The 27,740-nt window shown below is 40.2% G+C and overlaps 2 protein-coding genes across 2 annotated transcripts; both read left to right on the forward strand.

Moving 5' to 3' along the window:
* Positions 1-6,598: 6,598 nt before the first annotated feature.
* aipl1 (aryl hydrocarbon receptor interacting protein-like 1) lies at positions 6,599-11,333 on the forward strand. The gene is made up of 6 exons (XM_068585511.1): positions 6,599-6,694; positions 7,971-8,150; positions 9,353-9,541; positions 9,662-9,838; positions 9,922-10,063; positions 11,040-11,333. Exons 1-6 carry the CDS (start codon positions 6,599-6,601, stop codon positions 11,237-11,239), a joined length of 984 nt encoding a protein of 327 aa, XP_068441612.1. The 3' UTR covers positions 11,240-11,333.
* Positions 11,334-13,752: 2,419 nt separating this feature from the next.
* trarg1a (trafficking regulator of GLUT4 (SLC2A4) 1a) lies at positions 13,753-27,508 on the forward strand. The gene is made up of 3 exons (XM_068585931.1): positions 13,753-14,803; positions 24,662-24,788; positions 25,349-27,508. Exons 1-3 carry the CDS (start codon positions 14,396-14,398, stop codon positions 25,357-25,359), a joined length of 546 nt encoding a protein of 181 aa, XP_068442032.1. The 5' UTR covers positions 13,753-14,395; the 3' UTR covers positions 25,360-27,508.
* The last annotated feature ends 232 nt before the right edge of the window (positions 27,509-27,740 follow it).

The raw sequence follows: 27,740 nt of genomic DNA on the forward strand, positions 1-27,740 counted from the left end.
AGTGTATTTAGGTCAGACAGGAGGACCGCTGAACAGCACACGTTTAATCTGTTGGTTGGAGCAGGTCAAGGGATTAGACCAGCTTGTTGAGGGAAATACTCAGGTCGATCCTGTCACTCTCTGTTGGCTGCACTTCAATCATATTCAATATCCGATTTCCTACTCTCATATCCCACTGGCAGAAAAGTTCAATACAGCCTGATCACAGCGCAGAACACAATGAGTAATGACGGTAGCACAGGCGGGATTTTATAATAAGGTGACTTTGTGGCGTCTACTACTGGAGAAAAAAAGAAAGGAACAGATGATACTGAAAGAGACAATGAAACCATAAAATACATTCCATTAGCGTTATCAAGCTGGACAAGAACCCTTCTGCAGGAGGTTGAATGACAACTGCAAGACACGTCACACAACTATTCTTCTTTTCTTTTGTGATGTACCTGTGTCACAGCTGCTGGTGTTGAGTATATTACATACAAACTGTTAGGTCAAGGGGAAACTCATAGGAGAGCTCGTTGATGCTATAAATAGTTAGAATACAATACACGAGACTGGGAGAGACGTGGTGCAAAGGAAAGTAATTTGTAGACTGTTTTTTACACAAAGCTAAAAAGGTACAAGATTATAAAATTATCAGAAATGAACATCAAAAGCTCATGTTTTCTCATGTCATGTGTCCGATATGTTCCTGGTGTTCTTAGCTGCATTGAATTAAAGTAAGTTTTATTGTCTTTTATGTTTCTGGCTTTGCAAGATGCGAAACAGCCAAATAAATCAGGGTGTGTCGACGTGCTACTGGGGCTGTAAAAGGTTAGAATTCAGGAAATCCCGTAAATTTTACTCAAATTCACTTCACACAATGCAGTATGAGCCTGATACTGAATGTTTTGACCTGTTATTATTTTGCATTGGCACAAATTATCTCATGTCCTGAGTTTCTCTGTCTGTCTACGGGCTTCTTTTGTATTGTGTTTGCTGTACAGGTGGAAGACAGACGGATCTGGATGTCTTAGTAGATGTCTTAATAGTGTCATGAGCTCTAAATGGTAGAATTAGGCTTGGCTGTGTACAGGACTGTTAGGTCAATTGGCTCCATTAGCTCGCAGCATGGGCACAGCAGGATTTGCCTTGTCTTTGTCAGTGTCTCATCAAAACTATACTGCAATTACCACACACACACACACACACACACACACACACACACACACACACACACACACACACACACACACACACACACACACACACACACACACACACACACACACACACACACACACACCAGCATAAGAGAAGACGTTCCAGCAACAGATATGTATTATCTAACTTTAAATCTTGAAAGAGAAGTTTCACAGTGGAGTCTGAAAGTGTTTTTCTTTATCAGCTGATAAGTAATGGTGCAGATTATTATTCAAGTACGTTTGCTGCACATACTTACTTCTTATAAAAGGTATACTTCTTACTACTGTTTCATCACTTGTTCCTCCGATCCTGACTACAGTGATCTAAATAATGTTGTCATTTCTTGAGCATGTATTAGCGTATAATTGTGTGTGGAGAATGGTTTATCTACAGGCGCCCAGTTCAATCGCAAAATATTCCCTTATAGCTGAATGGTAATACTGGGTAACCCAGCTTCAGTGACTGTCAGTGACCATGCAGCGTGAGCGTGTGTGTATTTTCACTTTATTCTATCTTTACCCTGCTTGTTGCACGTCACAGGCCACAGAAATCACCTTTGCATTACGATGTGTATAAGAAACAGGGAGCCGGTATGTACTGTATGAGTGTGTTTATGTGTCACGTGCATTTGCCCTTTGTCCTGGCTGCTATGTGTTCTGGTATGTAGCTAAAGGTCGGAGCCAGGCGGAGAGCAGGGCGACAGGGGCCTGGTCAGGGGGAGCTGTGGCAGCTCTAAAGAGAGCGGGGATTAGGACAAAACCACGGACATCAGGGCAAAACAATGCAGAGCCTTGTGCACAGGCTAAACGATTACAGGCTATAGAATGCAAGAGGAAATAATCAGTTAGTGCACAATGTATATTTGGTATTCCTCTACCGAGACTGCAAATAAAATGTGTGTGTAATTTAAGAGCAGCAACTAATGCACACTTCGGGAATATGAGCTATGACATTCCAGAAACTTCTCACCCGTCATTAACTCACTGCGTGAGTTCACGCGACTCATGCACAAGCTGTTCCTGAGAATGCTGAAGTGGAGATAGCGACAGCATACACACACACACACACACATTATGAGCCATCCAGCAGTCTTCCTGTTGGTCATAAGCGGTACTGCAGGGTCAAAGGTCTTTTGCACCAGTGGTTTAGAGAACGATGACACTGACCTCTGACCTTTTCTGCTTCAAACACATCAGGGCTGTGTTTTGCTGCATGAATAGACTGGATTTACACAAGGAAAATATAATTAAGTTACCACATGGCCTAGATTGTGTCAAGCTAAATATGGAAACAATAATATTGTTAAAAAAATGTTTTTTTAGGTTAATTCCGATAATAATTTAGCTATAGAACAAATTATCATTGTCTTGTTGATTCTTTGTAAGACATGATTGGGAGGCTGCCATTTCTTATGCAATCTTTCAGACCTGTGACCTTGTTCTGCAAAGCCTACAAGGAAATTAGACTTAGAAATGTGTGTCAGCGGAACATTACAAGGGTTAGAAACAATATCATGAACACCTGATTAATTCTATAGATAAACAGCAATATATAACCAGAACTTTGTAGACACATTGTTTGGGAGCTTATAGGGGTGCGGGTATCTGTTCAAATAAGACATCTGTAACATATAAATGAAGGTTGTGTGCACAGCTTTCCTTGATTTTGGGCCCTTTGATAAATAAGACACAGACACAGTTTAAAAAGTAGAAAATAGGATCCAAATATGGAATCTTGAGCCTGAAGCGTTTCACTGGCTAGATAGAACTGCTGCCATCTTGCTTATCCTTTTTAAATCTTTGGAGGAAATATGAGGGATGGACTAGTTTTTTAACTTTCTAGACTGGTGCATTAGAAAAGTAAAAAGGCATTACTTTTACTTAAAATAAAGTAGAGTTTCTTCACTGTTCCTGGCAGTAAATGACTTACAGAGCAGATAATATAAATTAAAATGTAGGGTTAGGGTTATGAATTTCCAGACCAGCCTCTGTGTTTTTCTTAATTATAAACATGTTTAAAGACCAATGGCCAGTGCAGTGTGTAATGTAGTGTGTGTCAATTCAAGAAAGGTTAATATTGATGCATAAGGAGAACACTGTTCTGATGTAATCATCTATTACACAGTAAGATCCCTTAAAATGATATCTGCCAAATCTTTCAGCCATGGCCTTGCTAGATCAAAATGACGAAGCAATTAATAATCCAGGCTATAGCAAAGTATAAAATCAATTCAAACCTAATAAATAATAGAAGACTAAAAGCAAGACATGTCATAATTTATGTAAAAAATATGAGAAAGCATCTGTAGGGTGGAAGCTGTTTTCCTTTGAAAGTCGGAGCAGATGAACCCTCCGGCAAAATGTCTCCACTGATGATGTGAACAATTCTGTTCTGTGCATTACTGATGTGCGAGGGAATGAGTGTTTGTGTGTGTGACGCATATTTCCAGCTGAGGGTACAGCCGCAAGACAGCACAGTGTGCACATACATTTGCTTCTAGGAGAGCACTCCCTCTTAGTCAGAATGTGTGTGCAGGAACAGGGTGTGGCTGAGAGTGTGATTAAGTATTTGTGCATTTGCCTTTAGCCCAGAATGTAGGTGTGAATAGTAGATTAACCTTACCAGTTGTGTGCCTAATAATGTGTTTGTGTGTGTGTGTGTGTGTGTGTGTGTGTGTGTGTGTGTGTGTGTGTGTGTGTGTGTGTGTGTGTGTGTGTGTGTTTGTGTGTGTCGCGCTTTCTCTATTGAAGCAACCAGGGAGGCTATGATTCACTATGCAACGTCACACGTACAAAGACAAACACAAGATGGTGCCTTGATGTGTGTGTCAGTGCAGTAGTGTTGAAGTATCCTTCACTTTAAATACAAGTAATACTATTGTAATTCTTGCTCTAAACATGTTCCATACAGTTGCTCAAGTTAACTTGTATGTTAGATCAATTCAAAGAATATTATCATGTATCATCAGTTTTAGCATTTTAGCATCTTTCAGCTCGTTCTTTTGGTTTTACGGCCCACAACGTCAGTGTATTGGGTCACTCTCAGAGCGCTCATCAACACGTTTCCAGTTAAAAGTAAAAGCACTCATTAGGCAACAGAATACCTCTGTATGCCTCCACTGTTAGTTGGATAAAATACATAATGACCGCATCTGCTATGTGGAGTTAACCCAACCTTGCACAATGACCCCCACACGGCTCTCATTGCAGGTTCCTCTTCTTTTTAGATCTGCTCGGTCAGTTCCACATGTCAGTCTGACAGGGAGAGAAAGATGGATTTTCTCTGCCTCATCCCCACAGCACACAAGCCACAAAAGATTTACACATTCATAAACATTATGCTATGTGCGTATATGTTGTGCGTCATGGAAGGAGCCCTCCCTCGTGGGTTATGTATATGAATGAATGGCTTCTACACAGGGACTGGCTCCTCCCCAGGAAATCCACCACTGTAGTCTCCAGAAATAGAGTATGACATGCTTAAAGTGGAACTAATGCATCAGAGACGGGTTTCCAGCAGGGCTGAATGTGATGAAGACCGGGGTGTACCTCCTGCTGGAAGGACTGCTTGTCGCCAAACCTGCTCTCAAAGACGTATGTGAATGCGGCTCAGCAAACTGGCACATTTAATTCCCTTCGCCACAATGTGCATGCAGCAAATCCACATGGACGTATACACACAGACAAACAAGCTAGACAAGCATAGCCAGAGCAGTGGAGAGAGATGTAGGCGGTGTGACGCCAGCACTGTGAGTCACTCTGACACAAAGCCTGAGTTAGAACTCACATCATTGTCATGGTGTTACGTCTCACACAGGTTGAAGTTATTGCTGCTCTCCCTCCACTCGCTGCTATGAGATCTGACGAGAAGTGAGGACTTTAAATTACCAAACCAAAACCTTATTCAGTACAAACATCTCATAACATTTTCTTTCAGGTTTATATTTCAGACAGGGGTCCAACAACGATTGTATCATACTTTTCAGTATTATTCTTTTAAACTCACAGATATGATAATTATGTAAAAGGCTGTAACTATAGCTCCACAAACCTGCCATCCAAGCACCGACCATATGCCCAGTGTTTCCACAGTGAAGTAGAAACCATTTTGGCTCATGGAGCTACCACCTCTGGTGGGGGAGGGGGTGTGGGGGTGTAGGGGAGGGGCACACTTTGTTGTGAATATTCGAGATGAATTATTAGGTTGTATGGAGTATATTTGTGTCTCACAGTATTCCACTTAAATGTCTGAAACGGGCTTCGTCCACATTTGCAGCTCTTCCAAGTCAGGCCCCAAATGTGCAAAAAGAGGACAAGCTTTTGCTGCACTACCGATTTCTTTCACAAGAGAGCGCAGATTCTCCTCTTGAACTGTGCATGGAAAGCCGCCAAGTACATACCGAACTGTTGCCCAATCCTGTTTGTTACATCAGAGGCAAAAAAGACAAACTTGATAGTATTTTTCAGTACTTTCCAAAGATAACAAGGTCTTATTTAAATATAGATAAAACTGCAACCATGCCTGATAAAACATGATGAAATACATATTTCTCCACAGAGAAACAAAACTCTGGTAAGTTATACAACTGCGAGCTCTGCCACGGTGCAGTTATGGGGTTTTCTATTCGCACAATTAGTACAGAATAAGGTATTAACACTGGGGAATGTTTTAGAATAATTGCCCCTCAAACTGCTTACAGACTTTGTTAGCAAACACAACAGGAGTCTATACACACACACACACACACACACACACACACACACACACACACACACACACACACACACACACACACACACACACACACACACACATGCCAGATGGGAGACAGATGTTTAACAGACAGGGTCAAGGAGTCCATACAGCAATTGTCTGCTCCACTATTTCTCGGCATTGTTCAGATCACCACATGCACATAAAGCCAGGAAATTTCCTCTGGAATGGAAAACATGTCCTACTCTTACAGACCTATTTGTGTTTCTTTTCTTTCCCTCAAACACTTTTATTCGGGTCCCGTGGTATATTCAACAGGGTTGGGAGTCATCACCCACACACACATTGACGTGCGCACCTGGGAGAAAAAAACTTGATCCACTTCTGACGCTCTGTTTCTTGTTCTTTCAAGATATTTCGGGGGTCTGACAGTATTCAGAGAAAGTTCTGATGATGACCAATAACCAAACCAGCATAGAGATTATAAAACATAAGGAGAGGAGGAGAACTCTCCAATCTCATTATCCCTACCTAAACTAATCCACCAGGAACAACACCTCCAAGTAATCCATACCTATGTACATGTTTTACCTCACACAATATTGTGACACACACATACACACACACAGAGATATTGATATATACATGCATGGTCGTTTAACAAGGTGATCCATATTAATAAGCAGAAAAGATGTCGGACATGCAGGACACAATGTTGATGGGCTTGGAGGGAATCAAAAAAACCATCCTGCATGGAGGCACTGGAGACATCCCAAAATGTATCACTGGAGCAAAGGTATTTATATACATTTTCTGATTAGTCGATGACATTTTGTTCTCCTTTTAAACTGCTAACCAACTTAGTGATCATCAGTTAAGAAGATGTGCGATTACGAAGCTGTTTCACTCGACAGTCCATTGACTGTGCTGTTAATGAATCTAACTGTGAACCACATTTCAGAAGAAAAGCAGGAAAGATGTTGGACAAATGACAGAATTAACTGAATGTCTCACGAAATTTCAAATATTGAAAATATACTTACAGGTAGTAATCGTTAACATACTCACTAATCATGCACAGTATCTTGAGAAAGCAGACACAAAAGAAGAGCAAAACAATTGTTTGAGACTCTGGTTGCAAAGCATCAATATGTCATCATGTGTTTGAATTGACAGTAAAGTGATCGGCCTGCAGAGACTGTAAAGGTTTGATGATGCATAGCTTCAATACTTGAGAATTATGGATTTTATTTTCCTGATTTGTGCCCATTTTAAGCTATTGCAACTGTAATGGCGTTAGTTGCAATTGCCCCTGGTGGCAACGACCCTTTAATAAGAATATTTTCAAAACCTAAATCAATACACTTCAAACCATCTGCATCAGGTTTGACTTAATGAGTCAACACGGTGCAATTATTTTTCAAGAAGGAAAGCCTCCACTCCCGACTTTTTTGATATATGAAACCATACTTGAATGATAAAAATCTCCTGCTTCATATATCTTGGGTGTTACACAAGAGTGTAGCCTTGCTATTTCCCTGGTCTCACACTCGAAACAAACTGTATGTTGTGAATTGGTGTTATAGTTTACTTATTTACTTTCTGACACTGTGGAAGTGTGAGTTACTTCAGGTATTTTATCTCATCCCAAGTACAAAAAGTCAATAGGACTGGTTCTGTATACCGTTATGATGAAATATGGGAGAAGCTCATGAAAGAGCATTTTTTATGGTTTCACTTTCCTTTATGCAACTATGAAACCCTGGGTGTGAAGCTTGTGACAGAAGACTTTTGTTGAGACTCAGTTTTGTTTAGTCCCCTATTTCAACACAAAATGCTATATTTATGGTATTTGCGATCACCAGCATTTCAGACACCATTTGTCATTTCTGGTAATAACCTTTGCTACCTTGTGTTACCTGAAAGAATCCATTTTAAAGCTGACATAAGTCTTTGCAAATCATTCATTAGTTATTTTCCTCACTTTCCGTCGACACTATATTGTTTTAACAAACAATCTTTATGTAGCTCTTCTCTCTATTTGGTTCTCCTTCTGGCTCATTTTCCTCCAGGTGACGTTTCACTTCCGCACGCAGTTGTGTGACGATGAACGCACAGTGATAGATGACAGCAAGGTGGTGGGGACGCCCATGGAGATCGTTATCGGCAACATGTTTAAACTGGACATCTGGGAGACCCTGTTGTCTTCCATGAGGATTGGTGAGGTGGCTGAATTCTGGTGTGACATCATTGTGAGTGCTAGAAAACATTAAATGCCGTTTCCTGTTTTAATCTGTTTCAGTTATGCCTTGCTTTCCTTTTTTGCTTATTATTAATAACAATACATCATTGTCTGTTAGTACAAAACCCTTATATATTAGAATGAGAGTGTTCACTTGACACAGGATGATGTCACACTGCAGATGTGGAAGTTATAGACCCTGCTTTGAATAACGGGTGCTGTAAGTGCCCCACTTGTACATGTAAAGCCGAAACATAAAGCACAAATAGAGTAGAATATGTAGAATATATTTCAACCCTTGTGGTTACTCTTCTGCTCGTGAAATAGAAGCACAGATGTATCGAGATAATACATGTAAATGTCAAGAACAGAGTGGGGTGCTCTTTTTTTAAAACTGGATCAACAGGCTACGTAAAGCAGAAACACTTACATAATAATACTAATAATTAATGGGGTTTGAATTCATTAGGAAAACTCAGAAACATTGGATTGACGTTCAGTTTCTCTTCAAATTAATGTGTTTTTTGTGTGACCTCTCCCCGTTATGAAATGTTGTCCCATAGAGTACACAGATATTTCATATACAAATATATGAGCTCCCATAACAGAGAAGGGTGTTATGAAGGTAACATACTTTCTCTCAATGTGTCGCAGAAGGTGTATCTTATTCAATCTATCATTTGTTCTTTCTGGTGTGTGAGTGCTTGTGTGTCAGAGACAGATGGGTTAAGGCATACTGTCATTAATCTGCAGCAGCCTCACTTTTCCCTAATCGGCTCGGATTCCAGCTGAATCAGCACTAGTGACTCGCCTGCACTGATTAGATTTGATGGGGCTTAGAGCATGTATTCACTCCTCTCTGAACAACATGGCTGCATCTCTCTCTCACACACACACGTGCACACACACACACATGCACACACACACACACACTCTCTCTCTCTCTCTACTACTGAATATGTTGTGCAATGTCACTCCCATCCAGTGGAGGGCCAACTTGCCCTGTTAGACTGAGGAGATGGATTGGAGATGATGTGAAACAACTCATTTCAATATTAAATAGAGTTCATAATCTCTGTTTAGAGTAACTGCAGTAGGATAAATATGATTCACATCTCCATGTTACTCTTGACCATGGAAATGCATAAAGCGATCACCTTTAGTCTAATTCCATTTAATATTTTGACTGTTGAGATCCTCTTTCCTCTCCAGCACACCGGCATCTATCCACTTGTGGCCAAGAGTATGAGGCGCATTGCAGAGGGCAAAGACCCAGTGGACTGGCACATCCATACATGTGGCATGGCCAACATGTTCGCCTACCACAGCCTTGGCTATAACGACCTGGATGAGCTGATGAAGGAACCAAAACCCCTTTTCTTTGTCCTTGAGCTGATCAGGGTGAGAAAGAATAGAGTCGGCCACACAACTGAGGATCTATGTCAAAGGGAAGCTTCACAAGAGAGGATTTTTAAACTCTGTGGGTGTGTTTGTGTGTGTGTGTGTGGGTGTGTGTTGTAGGTGCAGCAGCCTAGTGAGTACAACAGGGAGACGTGGGCTATGAGCGATAAGGAGCGGCTGAAGGTGGTCCCTGTGCTGCACGGCCAGGGCAACAAGCTCTACAAACAAGGACAATATCAGGATGCCACAGAAAAGTACAAGGAGGCCATCATCTGTATCAAGAATGTTCAGTCTAAGGTACATCAAATTATTCGGCTGAAATCGTATTTGCGTCAATAAAACAGTGTATGTATAAACATCTGAACTACTTTTCACTTCAGGAAAAAGCGTGGGAGGTCCCGTGGTTGAAGATGGAGAAGATGGGCAACACCTTAACGCTTAACTACTGCCAGTGTCTACTGCGCATGGAGGAATACTACGAGGTTATCGAGCACACCAGCGACATCATCAACCAGCACCCAGGTTTGGCAGCAGTGAGATGTGTGACTCAGGCCTCCAATTCTGAAGAGTGTTGGAGTGTCTTAAACTGGCATTATTTTAAAGAGCCAGCAAGGGGCAAATCCTCTGGCACTAAAAAGGCCATGAAAAATAACTTAACTAGCCTCTTTTTTTTTACCAGAGTAAACATTGTGAACAAGAGTTTATAGTTTCAATTACTAGTTGCAAGTCTTCTTCAATACCACATGATGATTTAGTAAATTCACATCATTTAGAGACCATAAAAAAGAGCATAAAGCCGGATATGATTTAGAGCGTGGCTACCTTGTGATTGACAGGTGCTAGCACTGATTTTTACAACATGAAAAGTTTTGGCTTCCAATTTTAGCCCTTTCACATTGTGTTTTCAGCTAATGAAAGTTAATTGTAAATTCTTTGTGACGGAGAATGGGAGAAGGGTCCAGCTATACTGCCTGTGACACCTCACACTAACACTACTCTGTCACCCTGAAACAAGGGGTGACATCATAGTGACTACTTTTACTTACTTTATACAAATAGTGTGCTTCCAACATAATGGAGTGAGGGGCTCTTAAAAGTAAAAGCATGTTTTTACCAAGTACAACATCCCATTCCAGCCAGGTGATATATTATACCATGTCTGCATTACAGTCTCGCAGTTTATTCAGCCTTGATCAAGCCGAGAATGTTTCCCCCTGCAGTTTTTTATGTTAGCTGTCAACGTATGTTTCATGTGTCTCTGAGAGTTTAAGCCAATAAACAATATCTGATTCCTTTAAGGTGTTTTCTCAAAGTCAACATAGGATCCTTGACTATGAGGAATACCATATATTTGGATGTGTTCATAGATGCAAACTTGAATCAAACAAAGTTGTAAAAGACATAACATATAATGTAAATACTTCACATCAGTTAAGAACATCCAGCATACACTTGTTGACCAGAGCTGCCATCAAACATGCTTGTATTTGGCCTCCAGGGGATTTTAAGGCCTATTACCTGCGAGGGAAGGCCCACGCGGAGGTGTGGAACGAGGCGGAGGCTCGGCAGGACTTCAGCAGGGTGCTCGACCTGGACCCCGGCATGAAGAAGGCTGTCAAAAGAGAGCTGGCTGTGCTGAACATGCGCATAGAGGAGAAGAACCAGGAGGACAGGAACAAGTACAAGGGCATGTTTTGACAAGAGACTGAAGTAGAGGTTTGAGAACCAGAGAAGTCATGAGCTAAAGAAGAGTAACGTCGGTAAAGCACAAATCTCCACACCTGATTTTGCCTTCAACCCTATTGACTTTCACAAGGACTGCAAGACGGTGTCCAATAAAATAACCCAAGTTTATTAAATCAGGAAGTTATAAGCCGCTATCTTTCTGCTTGTCTTTCTATTTCCTCCAAACAATGAGGGAGAAAACCAAATTAAGGAATTAAATTAAAGGACTTTTCACTCTCATAATGAAGGTACATCGTGTTTACAAGGTATTTGTTTTGGTGCATCAGCAGAAAAGATTCAGAGTATTCACAATAAAAAAGAATATGCAATGTATTTCCCAATAATGTTGAACTATTCCTTTGCTATTGTTCTGATTTGGAATATTGTTTGATTGAATGACACCAGATAACTGTCAAAGCGCCTGAGTTGGATTTCTTTCTAAAAGTGTCTCCATGATGAGATTGAAGCCAACTTACATCTCAGAGTCTTGTAAGCACCTTGGCCTTCCACAAGGTGGGGCTCTGCCCACATTATTCCTCTGTTTCAACTCCTGAGCCCAGCGTTCTCATTTTTGTGAGGGGCTCGTAAAAATAAAAGATCTGGCTTACATCTAGTGCTTGTTTTCGCCCCATCTTTTCCTTTGTACAGTTTAAAGAGAGAGAGAGCCGAGGGAAACCAAGGGGTTTATCATGAAAAGGGAGAGTCATTACATCTGGAAAATGCACTAAAACACACATTTGAATGCACTTGTGTTTGTGAATTAAGATTAAATATTAGATCAATAGTATGACATCACTTCATTCAAGGAATCCCCACTCATCACTATGTGCACTGTCACCCCCCCCACATCCTCTATTCAACACAACCACAGGTCATGTTGCAGTGTAGCAGTCACTCAGACAAATGAGGCTGATGCTAATGCACCAGTTTAAGAAGAAGGAAAATCAATAAGAGCAGATCAAAGAAGAACGGATTAAACATTCAGGCTAAAGCATCCAGCCCTTTAAATCCACCGTCACTAATGCAGTTCCTGCTGAGTCTTGCCTGATGAGAGGCAACTAAACAAGAAGACTGAAATTGGATACAGCACTCATTAGAGACTGTGCAATGTATCTCTTCTCAGATCCAGAATTACATTTTCTTAATCTTCACACTTGAATACCATCAGTGCTAATTAGAAGATGGACTCGGAAAGAATAGATGCACGTTGCAGGGCTGTGCCATTGGAAACGCTGGACTAAAACACAAAGAAACAGTAAATTCTGCATAGCAGCACAATCTGCCGCTGGCTTTCCTCCATAAACCACTGGTGCTGATGTTGAGAAGAGGGGAAAAAGGGAGAGGGAGGAGCAGGAGGAATAGGAGGAGTAGGAGGAGGAGGAGGGGGAGACTGCTCCCCAACAGACTGCCCTGCTCCAACATAATGTGTGTCAAGGCGGCAGGAAAAAGACTATTTCAAACAGGAATTATGGTGATTGTATAATCAAAATAAAATATGTTTGTTTTTTGTTTTTTAAAGGAAGCTATTAAATAAAAGTTATATACTTTGTGTCTCTTGTTTGGGTCTTCACACTTTGCTCATTACTTTTGTTTCAATGTATAATGTATTTGGCAATACAATTATTGTATGTACTGCATGTATTTTTTCTTATTCTTACACATTGCATTCATTTGTTTGTGTTCCAATTCACATGATGGATGGGAAAGAGTTTTTTTTCTGCCAAATAACATTAGTATTTATTTGGCAGAAGGCAGATGGAGTTGGATATGGGGCTATGAAGGCTATGAAGGCTAAAGTTATATATAGTTTATCAACAATACACTTTTTAACATTAAATATTTTTTAATGTACATTATACGTTGTTTTTTTTAACTGTGAAATGTTGTATTATTATATTTTAAAAATACATTATTGTTGTAGAGCTGGGAGGGTAAAGAAAAACATGGATGTAATGGTGAAGTTATACGATAGCCTAATTAAATGATTCAACAACTTGGGATAAACAATAAAGTGCATGAAGCTCAACGTTACACCATGTAAATGTCACATCACAGAGCCCCAAACCAACAATATAACAGTTACACTATAGACTACACTCTGTCTGCAGCCTGCACACAACCGCAACTGAGGAGAAAACTCAGAGAATCAAACAGCACAGAAGTTGGAAAAAGGATTGCAGGATTTCCATATAGCATGTTAGTCAGAACAAGCATACACCTGTGTGCACGTGTTAGTGTGACCTAACATGCTCGCCACCTATCAATTATGCCAAATACTTTTGATTTTTTAAATGTCCCGAAAATGACAAAAATCTTCATTATATTCCAGTTTACGTTGTTGCAGTGTTGACAAGTTGTACAATATAAAGTGTGCTGTGGCTGCGTTACACCATATTCAAAGGGGCTTTTATTTTGTAATTCGTCACCGGAAGTGGTGCGTATTAAAACGGGTGATCTGACACTAGTCCCAAGTTGAGGATAGTCGCTGTGCTGCTGCTGCGTCGTGGAGACAGTGGAGGAGAGAAGGAGAAAGTGGCTGATTTGAGGTAGACCTGCCCAGAGAGAGACGCTTCACCTCCATCCTCCTGTGCAAAGACACAGGAAAGAGAAGTGATCCGGCTACTTTTCAATGAACAGACAGACTTAAAGGAAAGTGGTGACACTGGATCACAAGGCAAGAGGAGCTCCTCTGACTGAATTGTTCCTCCTTGGATGTATCAGTGAGGAGGGGAGGTTTTCTGATCTGAGCCCCTCTGGAAATGAGCCACACGTTGGATGTGAAGGAAGCTGAAGGAAAGTGATCCGAGAGGAAGATGATATCTGCAGGAATCACGCTGCTTTCTTTTCCTCTCTGATTTCGTCCTTTTTCTTTGAGGAGGGCTGATCTGTTACATCCCAGCTTTTTTTTTAAAGCTTCTTCAAACTATTACATTTCGATCCAGCCACCACACCTTGGTTGATCACTTTAGTCCATCAAAATTGAAAGATCATTTGTCAAATCTTACATTTTGCTGTGTTATGGGATTTTAATGGCTTTTTAGTTCATTAAAAAACATTTGGTTTTCTTTTTCTTTTTTTTTGTGTATTTTTTTTTTTTCTAATCTAATTTGATACAAGTGAGACGTGAACATGGCCATCAACACGGACACCGACTTCCTGAAGTCCAACTTAAGTGAGGGTGGAGGAGGCACTCAGCCCGCGGACCCCCACGAGACGGAGAAACTCCTGGCGCTGACCACCGAGCCGGGAGGAAACGGGATGAAGATGTCCACCTCCTTCACGGTCAACATGGACACCGACAAAGGCCAGGAGGCCGACCTGAACGGCCACAGCGTCGCCGTGAGGTCGGGCTCTGCCGGGCAACTGGGCGCCGCTGGCCCTCTCTCCCCGTCCAAGGCCAGTCTGAGCCGCTCCTCCACCGGGAACGCCACCGTCCAGGAAACCCCGAAGCCCAAGGATTACCTCATCCTGGTCATCATGTCCTGCTTCTGCCCCGTCTGGCCCGTCAGCATTGTCGCACTGGTGTACTCCATCATGGTGAGCATCCTTCTTACTCAACCTGTTTCCGGAGATCTCCCAAAACAAGAAGTACATGAAGTTATGTCATTGTGATGGAGAGACATCTCAGTTGAACGAGACATCTAAATATTGTAGTTTTTAGATGTCTCCAATTTCAAATTTCATGAACTCATATTTCTACTTCAAAATTTGTTTTCTTTGAAAAGAATCTGGCTCATAAATATCAAGTTTGTGTAATGGACAAATAGAGCAAGATGCCTACAACGGCGGTTGTGGTTTTATTACTTTTTTTACATTTAGCACATACATCATTTTAATGTTTGAAGAAAGTGATATTTAGACATTTAAGAGCGATGTTTGTCTGTATATAAGAGGATGATCATCAAACTTGTTGAGAGAGGAATATTCATCCTAATAGATTATAGTTGGATCATTGAGAAATAAATAAACGGGATAGTAGTTAACGGGATTGATCAATATTCTTTTAAATTGAATAAATATTGTTTTAGATAAATATGAAACAAAAATACAAGGGTGACCTAAGATAACATCTTAAAATGAGTTACAAATTTTGGAAGCCAGAATGTATATTTGGTGTTGACAACCACAACCAATCATTAATTAACTGTCAAAAATAGTCACTGTTTGATTTTCTTTATTCAATCCAATGGTTGTACTTTTTATAGTCTATCCAAACATTCTGGAAAAAAGATTCTGAAAGATATTTCTAGGCCGTTCCACCAAAACCCCTCAGATGCAGTAGACAGTTTTATCGATTTAGAGCAATGTTGTATATTTGACTATCCTAAAATCCCTCATATTGCATTGAATGTAAATGGTTGTTCAAGTGAAGGTGGCTCTGCAGTCCCTGAAAAACTCTGAATATTCCCTGAAATACACACACATGCCTACATGTAGAGCTCAATACATCCTCATCTTTCAGTGTGAAGGCTTTGGCTGCGGGTTGTTCTGCTTTAGAGGCGCTGACACTCGATTAATCCTCTCACTGAAAGTTTCAGCATGCAGGAAATGCTGATACAAGATGCAGCTACGATATTGAAGCATCACTGGGCTGCCACAGATGCTTGATATGCTGCTACTGTTTAGTGCACTCCAATCAATACATTCTGGGGACACAATCCTCAGTTGGTCATCAACAAACTCTTTTCCAACCCAACTATGGACTATTTGGCCTCTTTGCATTCACCCTACAGCATATCTAACGAAGTCTACAAGATCAATGTTGAGGGTGCTCGACGATGAAACTGAAAGCTGACACTTTTCTTGTTGTCACCCTCTGCAGTGGCGAGAAGTCTGCAGTAAAAATGGTGGACTTGTTATTGAGGGCTGTAAGAGCTTGTGGCTTGTTTCAACCGGCCAGAGTAACATTAAGAGAAAGGCAGAGATGAAGGGAGATACTGCTGGGCTTGATTTGGATTTTTTTCAGGTGTAAAAATGTCAAACCTGGTGTGAAGGTCAAATGAAATCGGAAAAGCAGAGATTTCTGTCAGTCTTGTGTTGTAATTTAGAAAAACTACAGATATGGTGCAGTGTTGAGAAAGCATGCTGTGCCTCGTTGATGTGATCCTTGTTTCACTTTGGCACATACACACTATTAAGAAAAACTCATCACTTGTGCTGTGATTTTGCAGCAAAGCTAAAAACTCATTAATAAAAACTGGCATATCCGCCCGTACACCATGAATCCAAATTACTTGCGCAAAATTATTTAATGACACATCCTGTCAGAAGCTGTAGAATGCCTGTGATACCTGGCACGATTAAACTGTCTCAAACAATACTTTTACTTTCATGTTAGTATGGTCCTTCTTCCACCCTTCTGATCTTGACACTCCTCCATCACAGTAGATTCAGGTGTTAATAGTTGACCTTGTAAACAGAGTCAATATAAGAAATAAGAAAATGACAAGGATTGTTTGGTAAAAACCGCAAATGGTCTAATATTTATTTTAATTAAGTAATTACAATGCACTAAACCGTACTTAATGTGCTACTGCGTACACAGTACACAATCTGAAACATTAATCTGGAATCGTTACACATTCACATACTGTGACACAGCAGGAATTTCTCCAAGACTCCGGCACCTTTCAATTTGTAATTGCCTTAATCTTCAGTAAAATAGGTCTTAAGTTGACTGACACTGCTGGAACAAAAGTGTCAGTCAGCTGCATGCTGATGTACTGAGGTGTTGAATCCCCTGCTGAATCCCACAAACCCCTTTGTCTTTTGTTACTGGTGAGACGGTTGTATGTGTATGTATTACTATAATGGAATTTTATTTGGCTCAGTTCATTGTAATGAAACTCTTATTGTATTGTAAAATATGTGAAATTTAGCACTGAGTATTATATCCCTTTATTAAATATAGGAATTACTCCGAACTGGGAAGCTATTACAAACACACAACACCGGCTTGTGCCATGAAATGTAACATGAGAACCTCTGCAGTTATGGAAAGTAACTAAGTACATTTACTCATGTACAAATGTATGGTACTTGCTTTCATATTTGAATCCCATCTGTGGCGGGCTGTCAGGGCCTTCTATATATATATATAGTAGTATCTTTAAAACTTGAAATATTTCTTCCTGATTAGTCTGGCATACTGTTATTTCATACTGTTATTGTATAGTAGGCCTAAGTAATACTTTTTTCAATGGCAGACTTGTAACAGAGTATTTTTTACAGCTTGGTTTACTTGTACTTGTACAGAAAATGATCTGAATACTTCCTCCACCACTGAATCTCTATGTGTTTGAGCCAGGAAACAACGGCAGAGATGTCGACTGTAACTGTGCATTGCAGATAAATAAGGCCGTTGACACACTTTTGCATTAAGTATCTGGCAGTTTTTTACCAGGAGTCTTTCAGTGGCATCAGTAGCAACTCTGTTGTGTCAGGTTTTTAACTCCTGTTGGCGGATGGCAGCTTAGTTGGTATTGGCACAGCCATTTGGGTTTTTCAACGCACTTTACTTCTGAGACTGTACAGCAGCCAGCACTCAGATCCACAGAGAAACAATCCAAAGGCAATGCAGTAAACCCATTAGTTCTGTAATATCACTCTTGTGGGCACTACACACCAAAGGGAATATCAGGCAGTATCCACAAGACACTCTGTACTTCCCTGAGCCATCATCATGAACCCACTGACATTCACAAGTCAGCCGCCTGCTAATGGCCCAGAGAGTCTGTGTGAAAGAGAGGCATTGACAGAGGGCAAAAGAAAGAAAAGTGAAGGAGGGAGAAACTGGAGCTGGCCTCTAATTCAATGGAAGGCGAGAGAAGTCTATTTAGTTTCTCTGCAGAGGGCAGATTGCAGCAGTTTGCTAAGCTCTGTGGCAGCCATCAACATGCTCTCTCTTTCCTGAGGGTATGGTAAGGGGATACGGGCCTCGCAAAGAAGATCAAAACATTATTCGATACAAGGGCAGATGGTTGTGAGAGAGAAATGGCTATGAAGTAGTTCCTATCACTGGATTAGAAAGGAATTGAATCAGATACCACAGGGATGTCGGATAAGTGCAAGTGAGTCAGAGCAGGAAAGCCGACATTTACAACACTCGCTGTGAACAAATGAATCAAAAGTACCGTAATGTGGTTGATACCACAAGATACAGCCCTGGAGAGCAAGCGCATGGCTGAGTGCTGATCATTATCCCCGCCCATGTGAAATGGATACCTCTGGAAAATTTAAAAGGAAAAAAGGAACTGCTCAAAATGTAAACTGTTAAAGTTATCACTATTGTGGCGAGGTCAAAGGAAATACCCCAGACTGCAGTAAACTGTAAACGGAAATAGCAAAAATATGATTTAACTAATTTGAAGTCTGAAAAAAACACTGTATTCCCGCCAGCTGTTCAGCAGACAGGCAAAGTATAGCAACTGGATGGTGAACACAGTGGAGCGTTAAGCTGTTAAAGACCCAAATCTTTCCATCAGGACCTGGTAAAAACCCAAACAGAACTAAAAGGAGCGGGGATATTGGATTTAAATTCATCAAGTGTACTCAAACATGTGAATCCTCGTGTACAGGAATGTAAAAACATGTTCACCATAGCAACTTTATACAATGAGAGTGTGTCAGCGTTGTGCTTCAGCCTGTCTGCCGTCCCTAAGTGGTTCTAATAATGCCATGAGACCCTTTTATGGTGGTTTGATAGAATATTTGAATAATTCAAATATTTTCCACATTACAAAGACTTCCTTTCAGACCTCCACTGTCTGTTTTAACTGACCTCTCTGAGACATCAGTGTAGGAAAGGCACAGCAACCCAACAATTATATTTTAACAGTGATAACCGATGTACAGACACAAAATATCAAATCCTGTAAATGACCAAAATGAACCATAATGAAAATACAATCTGTCAAGGCCTCCCTTTGCCTTGTAAAAAGAGTCAGCATCTTTTTTGCACCGGCAGATGGGGCATCACTAACGACAGGCGTGCCAAAGGTTTCATCCATCATCATCCATCATCATCCACCACCACTTCCAGCAGCAGGATAACCTAAAAGCCAACTTCCAGCTGGCTGCTGCCACAGATTCTCTGACAGATCCTCTGGTAGAGAAAGCTTGTGGCTGGCAAACACGGAAGATGTGCAGTCAATTATGTGGATTGGAGAGGCAGGGGTAATAGGTTTTTACTGCTTAGACGGGCCTATCCCAGTAATGGGAAGGCCCAAACTGCAGGAGCGTTATTGCACGCTCTGCAGATTTGCCTGTGAAATATGGACTTGCAATGCTGCACTGGATGGATGACTGTGAACGTGTCTGCGGTGTGTATGTGCGTATGGCAAATTACTTCTTATTAGCAATCTAATACTGCAGGTATAGCAGGAGGACACTTTGCACTGTTGTTGCTAATTATGTCCTGCAGAGAGAAAAACCAGACACCGCTCTTATTATAATAGAAAATAGATTTCTTATTTGCAACCTTTTTTACCCGAAGCCACCCAGCGCCTCATTTCGCCAAAACAAAAAAAAAGAATTTTGTTTTTAAAACCGGGAACTTAACTATGTCCGCAACCAAAGAGTTGTTTAACTTCTTTTAAATTGCTACAATACCGCAACCCTTGTGCGAAACATATGGTTAAAAAAAAAGAAGTAATCGTTAGGTTTAAGTACTTAAGTAAACTCTGTAAACTTGCCGCGGCAACCGTAACATTTCACTTAACCCTTAATAATAATTGTGGGAGTCTAACAAAGTAATACGAATCATTCACAACCCCCTATTAGAATTTGTAGTGACAAAACGGCCAGAGTTATGTTTGCTTTTTTCAGCGCATGTTTATAAGTCCTGAGTCCTCCCTGGTCCGCCCACATTCAAACCGCGTCATACAGCACATGCGGAGGTTCCTGAATATTTCAATACCCAGCATGCCTGATTCGGACAATGTTTTGGCATACAATGAGTAATTTTTCAATTTTTGAACTGAAAGACACAGTTTTTTGACTGAATATCCTTCCTAACATGCCAATGCTTTGTTGGATTGTGATTCTGATTCTATAAGTCCTAACTTTCCCAAACAGGTGCCTTATTAGTGTGTGGGTTGTTGTTAAGGCCCTTTACCAAACAGTTTGAAAAACTTGGGGATTGCTCGAGGGGGCATTTTGGGGGAATTTTGCTCATTTCATACTGAATGTTCATAGTTATGATTAAATACCATTACCATAACTGAACAAAAGCATGGTTTAAGAGGCGCTGGATTATGTTCAAGAAATCATCAATCATGTGCGCTATGTTGTTGTTGTTGTTCACCCAAAATTGATCGCAGCCTCCAAAAGTCTGAAAGTGCTTGCAAATACAACTTTAGTTTATAATTAATTAACTGCAAAACTAATGACATCCTCTTGTGATTCAGCTGTACTGTTTGTGTAATGCTAATAAATGTTAAAATGCTAAATTAAGTTACTGCCTGCTTATCATCAGATCGAAGAAACCATCTCCCGATTGGCGATGAGTGTTTCCTTTTCCCGTGTCAATCTGATACCTATTTAGTTCCAGATGTGTTTGCCCCTTTATGGACAGATGTACTGAATAATGATAATCTAATTTTCTTTTGACAAACAAATCACCATGGCACCATGTTCTTTTAATCTTGATGACGGTGTCTCAGGATTATCTAAATAAACGACGCTTCGCTTATTACTGATGTGGTAAATGGAATAAGCCATTCGCCATTATGCCTTATTCCAAGGCTATAATAGCCATGTGTTTTTATAATGATAATATATGCAACGCAGTTGGCTATTTTAACTGTGTTTTCAGTTCACAAGCTAACCACCGTATAAAAACAAGAAAAATGTAGGAGCTGCGGCAGAATGTATTTTACAGCTCCGAGAACGAGAGCGGAGCCATCATGGGTCTGACAGACTTGATCATCTGACCGCATTGAGTGGTTTGCAATTTTAATGGAGATTTGAGTGTAACAAGATAGAGTCTAAAAGCCCTGCTTAGCGTCCCCTAGAGGCCACGATACTCCTTACACCCACAAGACCAAAGTGGATTAAACTAACAGCCTTCTCGTCTTAAAAATAACTACATTTACTAAATTACCCTTAACCATGACTTTTGAAACACTTTTCCCTATTAAAGTCTCTAACTTTTAAAAGTAAAATACATATCAAATGGGGAATGCACTTTAACATGAGCCACATAAATGGTAAGTATAAAGAATAATGAACAAAAAATAAAAGTGATTATTAGAATTTAGGGTAATAAATGCAAATAAACCATATTATTTGTTCATAATTGCCCGTCTAAGTGACAAAACAGCTCCTGGTTGTACATTGTCTCTCTCCACCCGGCTGATGCTGGCTCTCCATTATTAATGACACCACGAAGGGAAGCACTTACTGACTTACTAGCCTCCTCCTTCCTCTGCTGAACACATGAACCACAGAGAAAGGGGTGTGTGTGGGTGTGTGTGTGTGTGTGTGTGTGTGTGTGTGTGTGTGTGTGTGTGTGCGTGTGCGTGTGCGTGTGCGTGTTAGCTGAAGCACAATAAACACTGGACAGGACACTTTGAGGGTAGAATTTCCCATTCAGAAAACAAAGATGACCAGGCTTACTGCTGTGAATCAATACAGACGTACATCAGCTGAGTGAAAGATACCTCCCACTAACCCACACACGGAAGCTCTTGCAGCCCCCGTGTCTAATATCAAACAATATAGGGGGTATTTAACAAGGATGCTGACATAGAAACCCGCCCTTATTTCTTTCTTTCCTTTTCATGATGGGTGAAAAATAATATCATTGTTGTGAACACCTTCATTAATCTATTCTTTCGAAGCAGGTGATATACACAGTGTTTTATGAAAGACGCTTAAATGGATTTAAGGTGCTGATGGTGCTTTTCTCTGTGATGTGAATCCAATCAATAAAGGCTCTATTGGGACTGTGTTTGCACCGTAACATAAAAAAAACAGGATTGCAATATCAATGTATTTTAAAAGTAGTTTCTTGGTTAGTAGCAAAGTGAAACACCCAGTGCCTGACAACATCAGAGACAGCGAGGCTCATGGGAGTGAGAGGAGGAAGCAACTAGCAGGAGATCCAGGGAGGGTCTCTCTGCAGTGTAATCTAATCGTATACGTGTAGACACACAATGTACTGTGATTAATTTTACCACACTTGGCAATGGCACTCATTAAGTAAAGTTTATATTGTGTCCTTAAAATGGATAGGCATTGTATTCATTCCATTTACCACATTATCTTTATGGAGAAAAGCATCCTACGGAAATATAGTCATGCAATTTAATATAGAGGAGAGGAGTGAGATGTCCATGTCCTGCTGTATACTGCTTCTGGTTTAAAAAGACACATTCAGCACCATGGATAGCTCCTACAGTTCCCATCAGGCTTTAAAAAGTAAAAGATGGGGTTAAATCTTTTGTTGAATGTAATCTCTTCCCCTTCTGCCTTTGCTGTTGTTTTAACAGCGAGTATGAGTGACATTTTTCTAATACTGTTGTCCGACCTTTTATACGATCTCAGCATGGACCCAAAAAGTAGTTAAAACCACCCCACAGGGAGGCTGATGGAGGTGGACTCACACAAGCTGTGATGATGGACATTGCCCAAATAGCTCTGGGTTGAAATCTAGTGAATGGGCAGGCCACTGCTTAACTTGATTTCACAGTCGTGTTAATGAAAGCATTCCTAGACAGTTTTCACCTCCTGGCACGATGCAGTATTTTATTAAATGATTGTTGGCAGATGCTAGCTCAGCTGGCATAACGGAATGACTAGTTGTCCTGTAGCATTTACATGCTCATCATAAAAGTGCTTAGTGAGTGCCATGCAAACGTAATCAACACCGCCACACTGCCACGGTGCTGCGGTGCTTTCACTCTGCATGATGGATGCATTTGTCACACAACCAGAGAGAGAGACAGCAGGACGTGGAATTCATCAGAGCAGGCAATGTTTGTCCAACATGCCAGTGTCCAATGTTGTTGTTCCTTTCCCTCAGTACAACCTGTAATTCTTTATCAATGTTGATAGAAACCCTACGCTGTCCAGCCATTAGCTGTCATACCACGTTTGTGTTCAGGTGGGACGGGCTATGTGTTTCTATTCTTACACTCGTGGGGTTTTTCAACACCAATAATGCACTGAAGATGCTCTGGTGACAACTAGGATTATCATGAAATACTTCCTTTGTTCTATCACATGTTATTTTAATTTGATTTCAATTCAAACAGGTCTCTTGAGTTGATTTGTAACACAAAGACTAGACAGTTTTTAAATATTTAAAAGACAACTAATAGGTTCAATTTGTTTTGAGAAAAACAAAATTGGTTAACTTGACATAACTTCAACCTTTTGTTCAAATCAATACAAGATGAAAAGATTGTTTGTACACTTGTGTATATGTGGCATTTACAGTAAGATGTGTTTAACAGTATCATAAATTATAAATTAAAAGCAGCCAAGTCAAACCAATTTTGATGAGAAGATGGTGACATCAATCGTGTGAGATTTGTTGTTTTGGGGCTCTCGCACATGTAGGATTGAGGACTCCCATCAATCATGCTTTTCTTACACAAACACACACACACACACACACACACACACACACACACACACACACACACACATATGCACAAATATATATAAATCATCCTGTCTCCATAGCTGCAGCACACATAATATGCAATATACATACAACATCAAATTGATCTACAACCCCTTCACAACTCTGCGCTCCCCCGTCCTCCAATTGGCTCTGCAAGTCAAATCCTTCCCTCAATCCTAATCTGCCAATCTAAAAAAAGGCTAATTCACAGACGATTATTTTTGCAATTTTAATTTGAGGGACTCTACAGCACCGAATAGACAAATCAACATGACTTTACTGTGTGTCATTTACCCTTCAAAATAACTCGCCGCCAATTATTGTGTATTAGGGACGTTGTAAATTTAAAAGAACATATTTTACATTATAGGTAGTCCGTTTTTCCAACACAACAGTTATTGATGTCCTATGGTGGAGGTTATTATGGTTTACTTGATATTTAACAGAAAGCAACTACCCATCAGTATAGCAACAATGACATCATTCTCTGCTCATTTCAGGATCTGCACTCAATTTCATGTGTGTGAAATATGTAATATGACGAACATATACAAAGAAAACAATTTAAATGTGCCTTGTGAGGGAGTAATATGACCATTCCTCTCATAAGCCAATTTGTGAGAGGAATAAAATCTATTGATGAACCGCTTTTTTACGTGGTGGTGTTGTTTACCATTTATGTAACATCTCATCTGTCGATGCCTTGCTTCACATTATCATCCAAGCCTTCGTCTTGGTAATACCTTTTGCTTTTGTGTCTCCAGTCCAGAAACAGTCTCCAGGTGGGGGATATTGACGGGGCCAAGAGGCTGGGTAAACTGGCTCGTCTGCTCAGTATCGTCTCCATCGTGCTGGGCGTCGTCATCATCGTCGTCTACGTCTCAGTTTCAGGTGCAGAAACGACGAGGAGAAATTTAAAAATACAATGATTGCTCGTTTTAGTGTTTGTGGTAGTGTGTCATATTTACAAAGAGTATTTGGTGAGGCTTCAGTGATGCAGTGTATAGTCCCTAACCTTAACTGTTTGATTATAGTATACCTTATAAATATGCAAAGTACATCACTTGAAAATCATGCATGGTATGTGTGAACATGCCCGCTCACGGACAAGCACTGGGCTTTGACAACAAGTGTTCAACAACAAAGAATACCTACTGCATTACATTTACAGGATGATATATGACACTACCACACTGGCACGAGATCCGTGTTTTTCTACATCTCAACTCAGCACATTTCCCAGCCTTGTGTGTGCGCGTGTGTGTTTGTGTGTAGGTTGATTTAGCACTGCAGCAGCCATAGTGGGCTGACTGCGCAGCAAGGGGCGGCTAACCGACTGCTCAAAGCCTTCGACACTTGAGTAATTCATGTGATGGTGGCTTCAAGCTGACTTTGTGTCTGACATAACTTTCTCTGACGGTGTCACGCTTCTCCTCTTCTTTCTTTTGCAGTAAGCCACTGACACAGCGGCCCTGAGGGGGGAAACGAACCGTGAAAGCCAAACCACGGATGCAACAAAGAGGGAAAAAGACCCTAAAAAAAAAAACAAGAAACAAAATTCCCAACTTTATGCCATATTGTAATTACATCATGACTGACCTAAAAAAGCAAACAATAGGAAACTCATGATAATAGGTACCGCAGCAAGTAAACAAATAAAAAAAAACGTTCAGAGAAAAAATCAGAGATGCATGCATTAGAATCCAGTAACATTTGCTTGACAAAAATAATGAAAACCTGATGTAAAATTGTTCAGCGAAAACAGAGGAAAAAGAAAACGCAGATCTGTATATGGCCAGGAGGACTCGTGAATGTTTATTTTTGGAATAACAAACTTCTTTAAGGAAGAGGATGATCGACGTCTAAGGAGAGAATGAACGATAAACATTTTTATGTCTGGGCTCCGTCGAAAAACAGATTCTGAGTTTGGGCTTCAAACTTCGAACAGCTGCATATAATCTTCATATATTCCTTACCGAACCTCTTGCATTCAAAGCGTATACAGCTCCAAATATATTTGAAATATGGATATATGAATACGTATATATAGATGTACATTTTATAAAATGTTTGTATGCCAAGTGGTGCTGGGTTTGTCAAGACTGTCACAATGGCTGCTTTGTCAGCACTTAGATTATTAGGAGAAATATCAGGATTTGTGAAAAGGGGCAGGGAACACCTTTTACATTTGTGTTATTTATTATGATTTTTACAACTAAAAACAATGTGAGACCAACTGCATGCCTGATGTATATAACAAACATTCTGCCTTCATTTTGACTTTTATTAGTTGTATCTTTTCTTATGGAATCAGAGAGCCAACAGGGGAGAGTGATTATTATTGTGTACTTTGTTGTGTACGTTGTGCCACTGTAGAATGTGAGAGGGCTGGAAACTAACCCCCTTTATATCTCCAAAATCTCTTGAATCTTGCCTTGCTCTTGCAGAGTGAATCGCATGCCAAAATGCCCTCCCTTCATCTTAAGCCCCTAAACGCTGTTTTACAAATAACCTTGTTCTACCTTTCTACACCTTTGCTCCCCATTTATATTATCTTATCATTTTTTCATTGGTATATATACATTGACTGTAATATGCCATTGTTTCCCTGTGGCTTGTATTGGTATGAAATGTATTTATATAGGAAAATATATATGCAATATATACGCATGCTATGGGCCAAACCGGCTTACAAACAGTTCTTTTTTGTAAATGAACAGGCCTGAGTTTGACTGAACAACAACAAATACCATTTAAAGAACATTTCTCTGAAACAAAAGCACGATTGTCTATATTCATTATCACCTTATCAGAGAGAAGTCACTGCATTAAGTCCCCTGTGGCGACATAAGACACCTCAGAAGTTGTATTGACACAATACAGCGAATGCTACAAGCACAGGTAACATCACCATGTAGCAATATGTTTATCCGCTTTTTTTTCTTTCGGCATTAATACGTTTTCTCATGCCATTTTAATCAGGAATCATTTGGACCTCATTTTAAAGTGATAAAACATGCGTTTGTTTAAGGGCTCATACAAGTGAAACTCGAGGAACACCAGCTAATTATTACTGACGAGGGAATGAAATGTATCTGGCTGAAGATATTCTATTAAGTTCTAAACTGAACATCGTTAATGGAAGGCTAAACAACTGCATATTTTTAAAGGGTTAACACTATAATGCACAATGTTTTTTGTGTGAAATGAGCTTTTTCAATTCCATTCAAATTCCCAGTTGTACATACAAATCGTATTCTTTAACCTAACATCTGAAAGCAGCAAAATCCAAAGATTCCCTGTGTTTACAACCAATTTAAAAAAACAAAACATGTAAACATTACATTACAATGTGTGTGATTTCTATAATTACATTGAGTCTAGTTCACCGCTCTTGTCTTTCCAACATACAAATATCCCATCGCTGAAAGTGATTAGGAGCCAACTGTTGAACTGTTTAGCCTCGAAGCTCTGCTCTGACTGCAAAACAATTCACACTATTTCTTTTCAATATATTACAATTTATTTTTCATTATACTGTATGTGCCAGTTTTCATCTGTGTGGTGTACATTGTGCATGTCCGGAATAAATGTTACCATGCATGGTCCAAGTTTCTTGACTTTTGAACATACGGTTTACACAAAGAGATGCGATGAGCGCCAAATGTGAGTTCAGAAGACTTTAGCGCCGTGCAGCGGCTTTGTTAAGCTGTATTTAGGTGAAAGTGGTGTTTTGGAATGAATGCCAACGTCAGCATGCTTACGCAGTCACGATGACGATGCCAACATGTTGACGTTTAGCAGGTACAATGTTTACCATGTTGCCCATCTTACTTTAGCTAC

Source organism: Clinocottus analis, unplaced genomic scaffold (genome assembly GCF_023055335.1).
Source record: "Clinocottus analis isolate CAN_PGR_092001 unplaced genomic scaffold, fCliAna1.0.p SCAF_2, whole genome shotgun sequence".
NCBI lineage: Eukaryota > Metazoa > Chordata > Actinopteri > Perciformes > Cottidae > Clinocottus > Clinocottus analis.

Bases quoted from the DNA above. Each gene is read 5' to 3' on its own strand.
- aipl1 (XM_068585511.1), top strand. From the start codon at position 6,599: ATGCAGGACACAATGTTGATGGGCTTGGAGGGAATCAAAAAAACCATC. The intron at 9,542-9,661 runs GTGAGAAAGAAT...TGTGTGTTGTAG, and splicing joins TTGTCCTTGAGCTGATCAGG to GTGCAGCAGCCTAGTGAGTA. The intron at 10,064-11,039 runs GTTTGGCAGCAG...TTTGGCCTCCAG, and splicing joins CATCATCAACCAGCACCCAG to GGGATTTTAAGGCCTATTAC.
- trarg1a (XM_068585931.1), top strand. From the start codon at position 14,396: ATGGCCATCAACACGGACACCGACTTCCTGAAGTCCAACTTAAGTGAG. The intron at 14,804-24,661 runs GTGAGCATCCTT...TTGTGTCTCCAG, and splicing joins CACTGGTGTACTCCATCATG to TCCAGAAACAGTCTCCAGGT.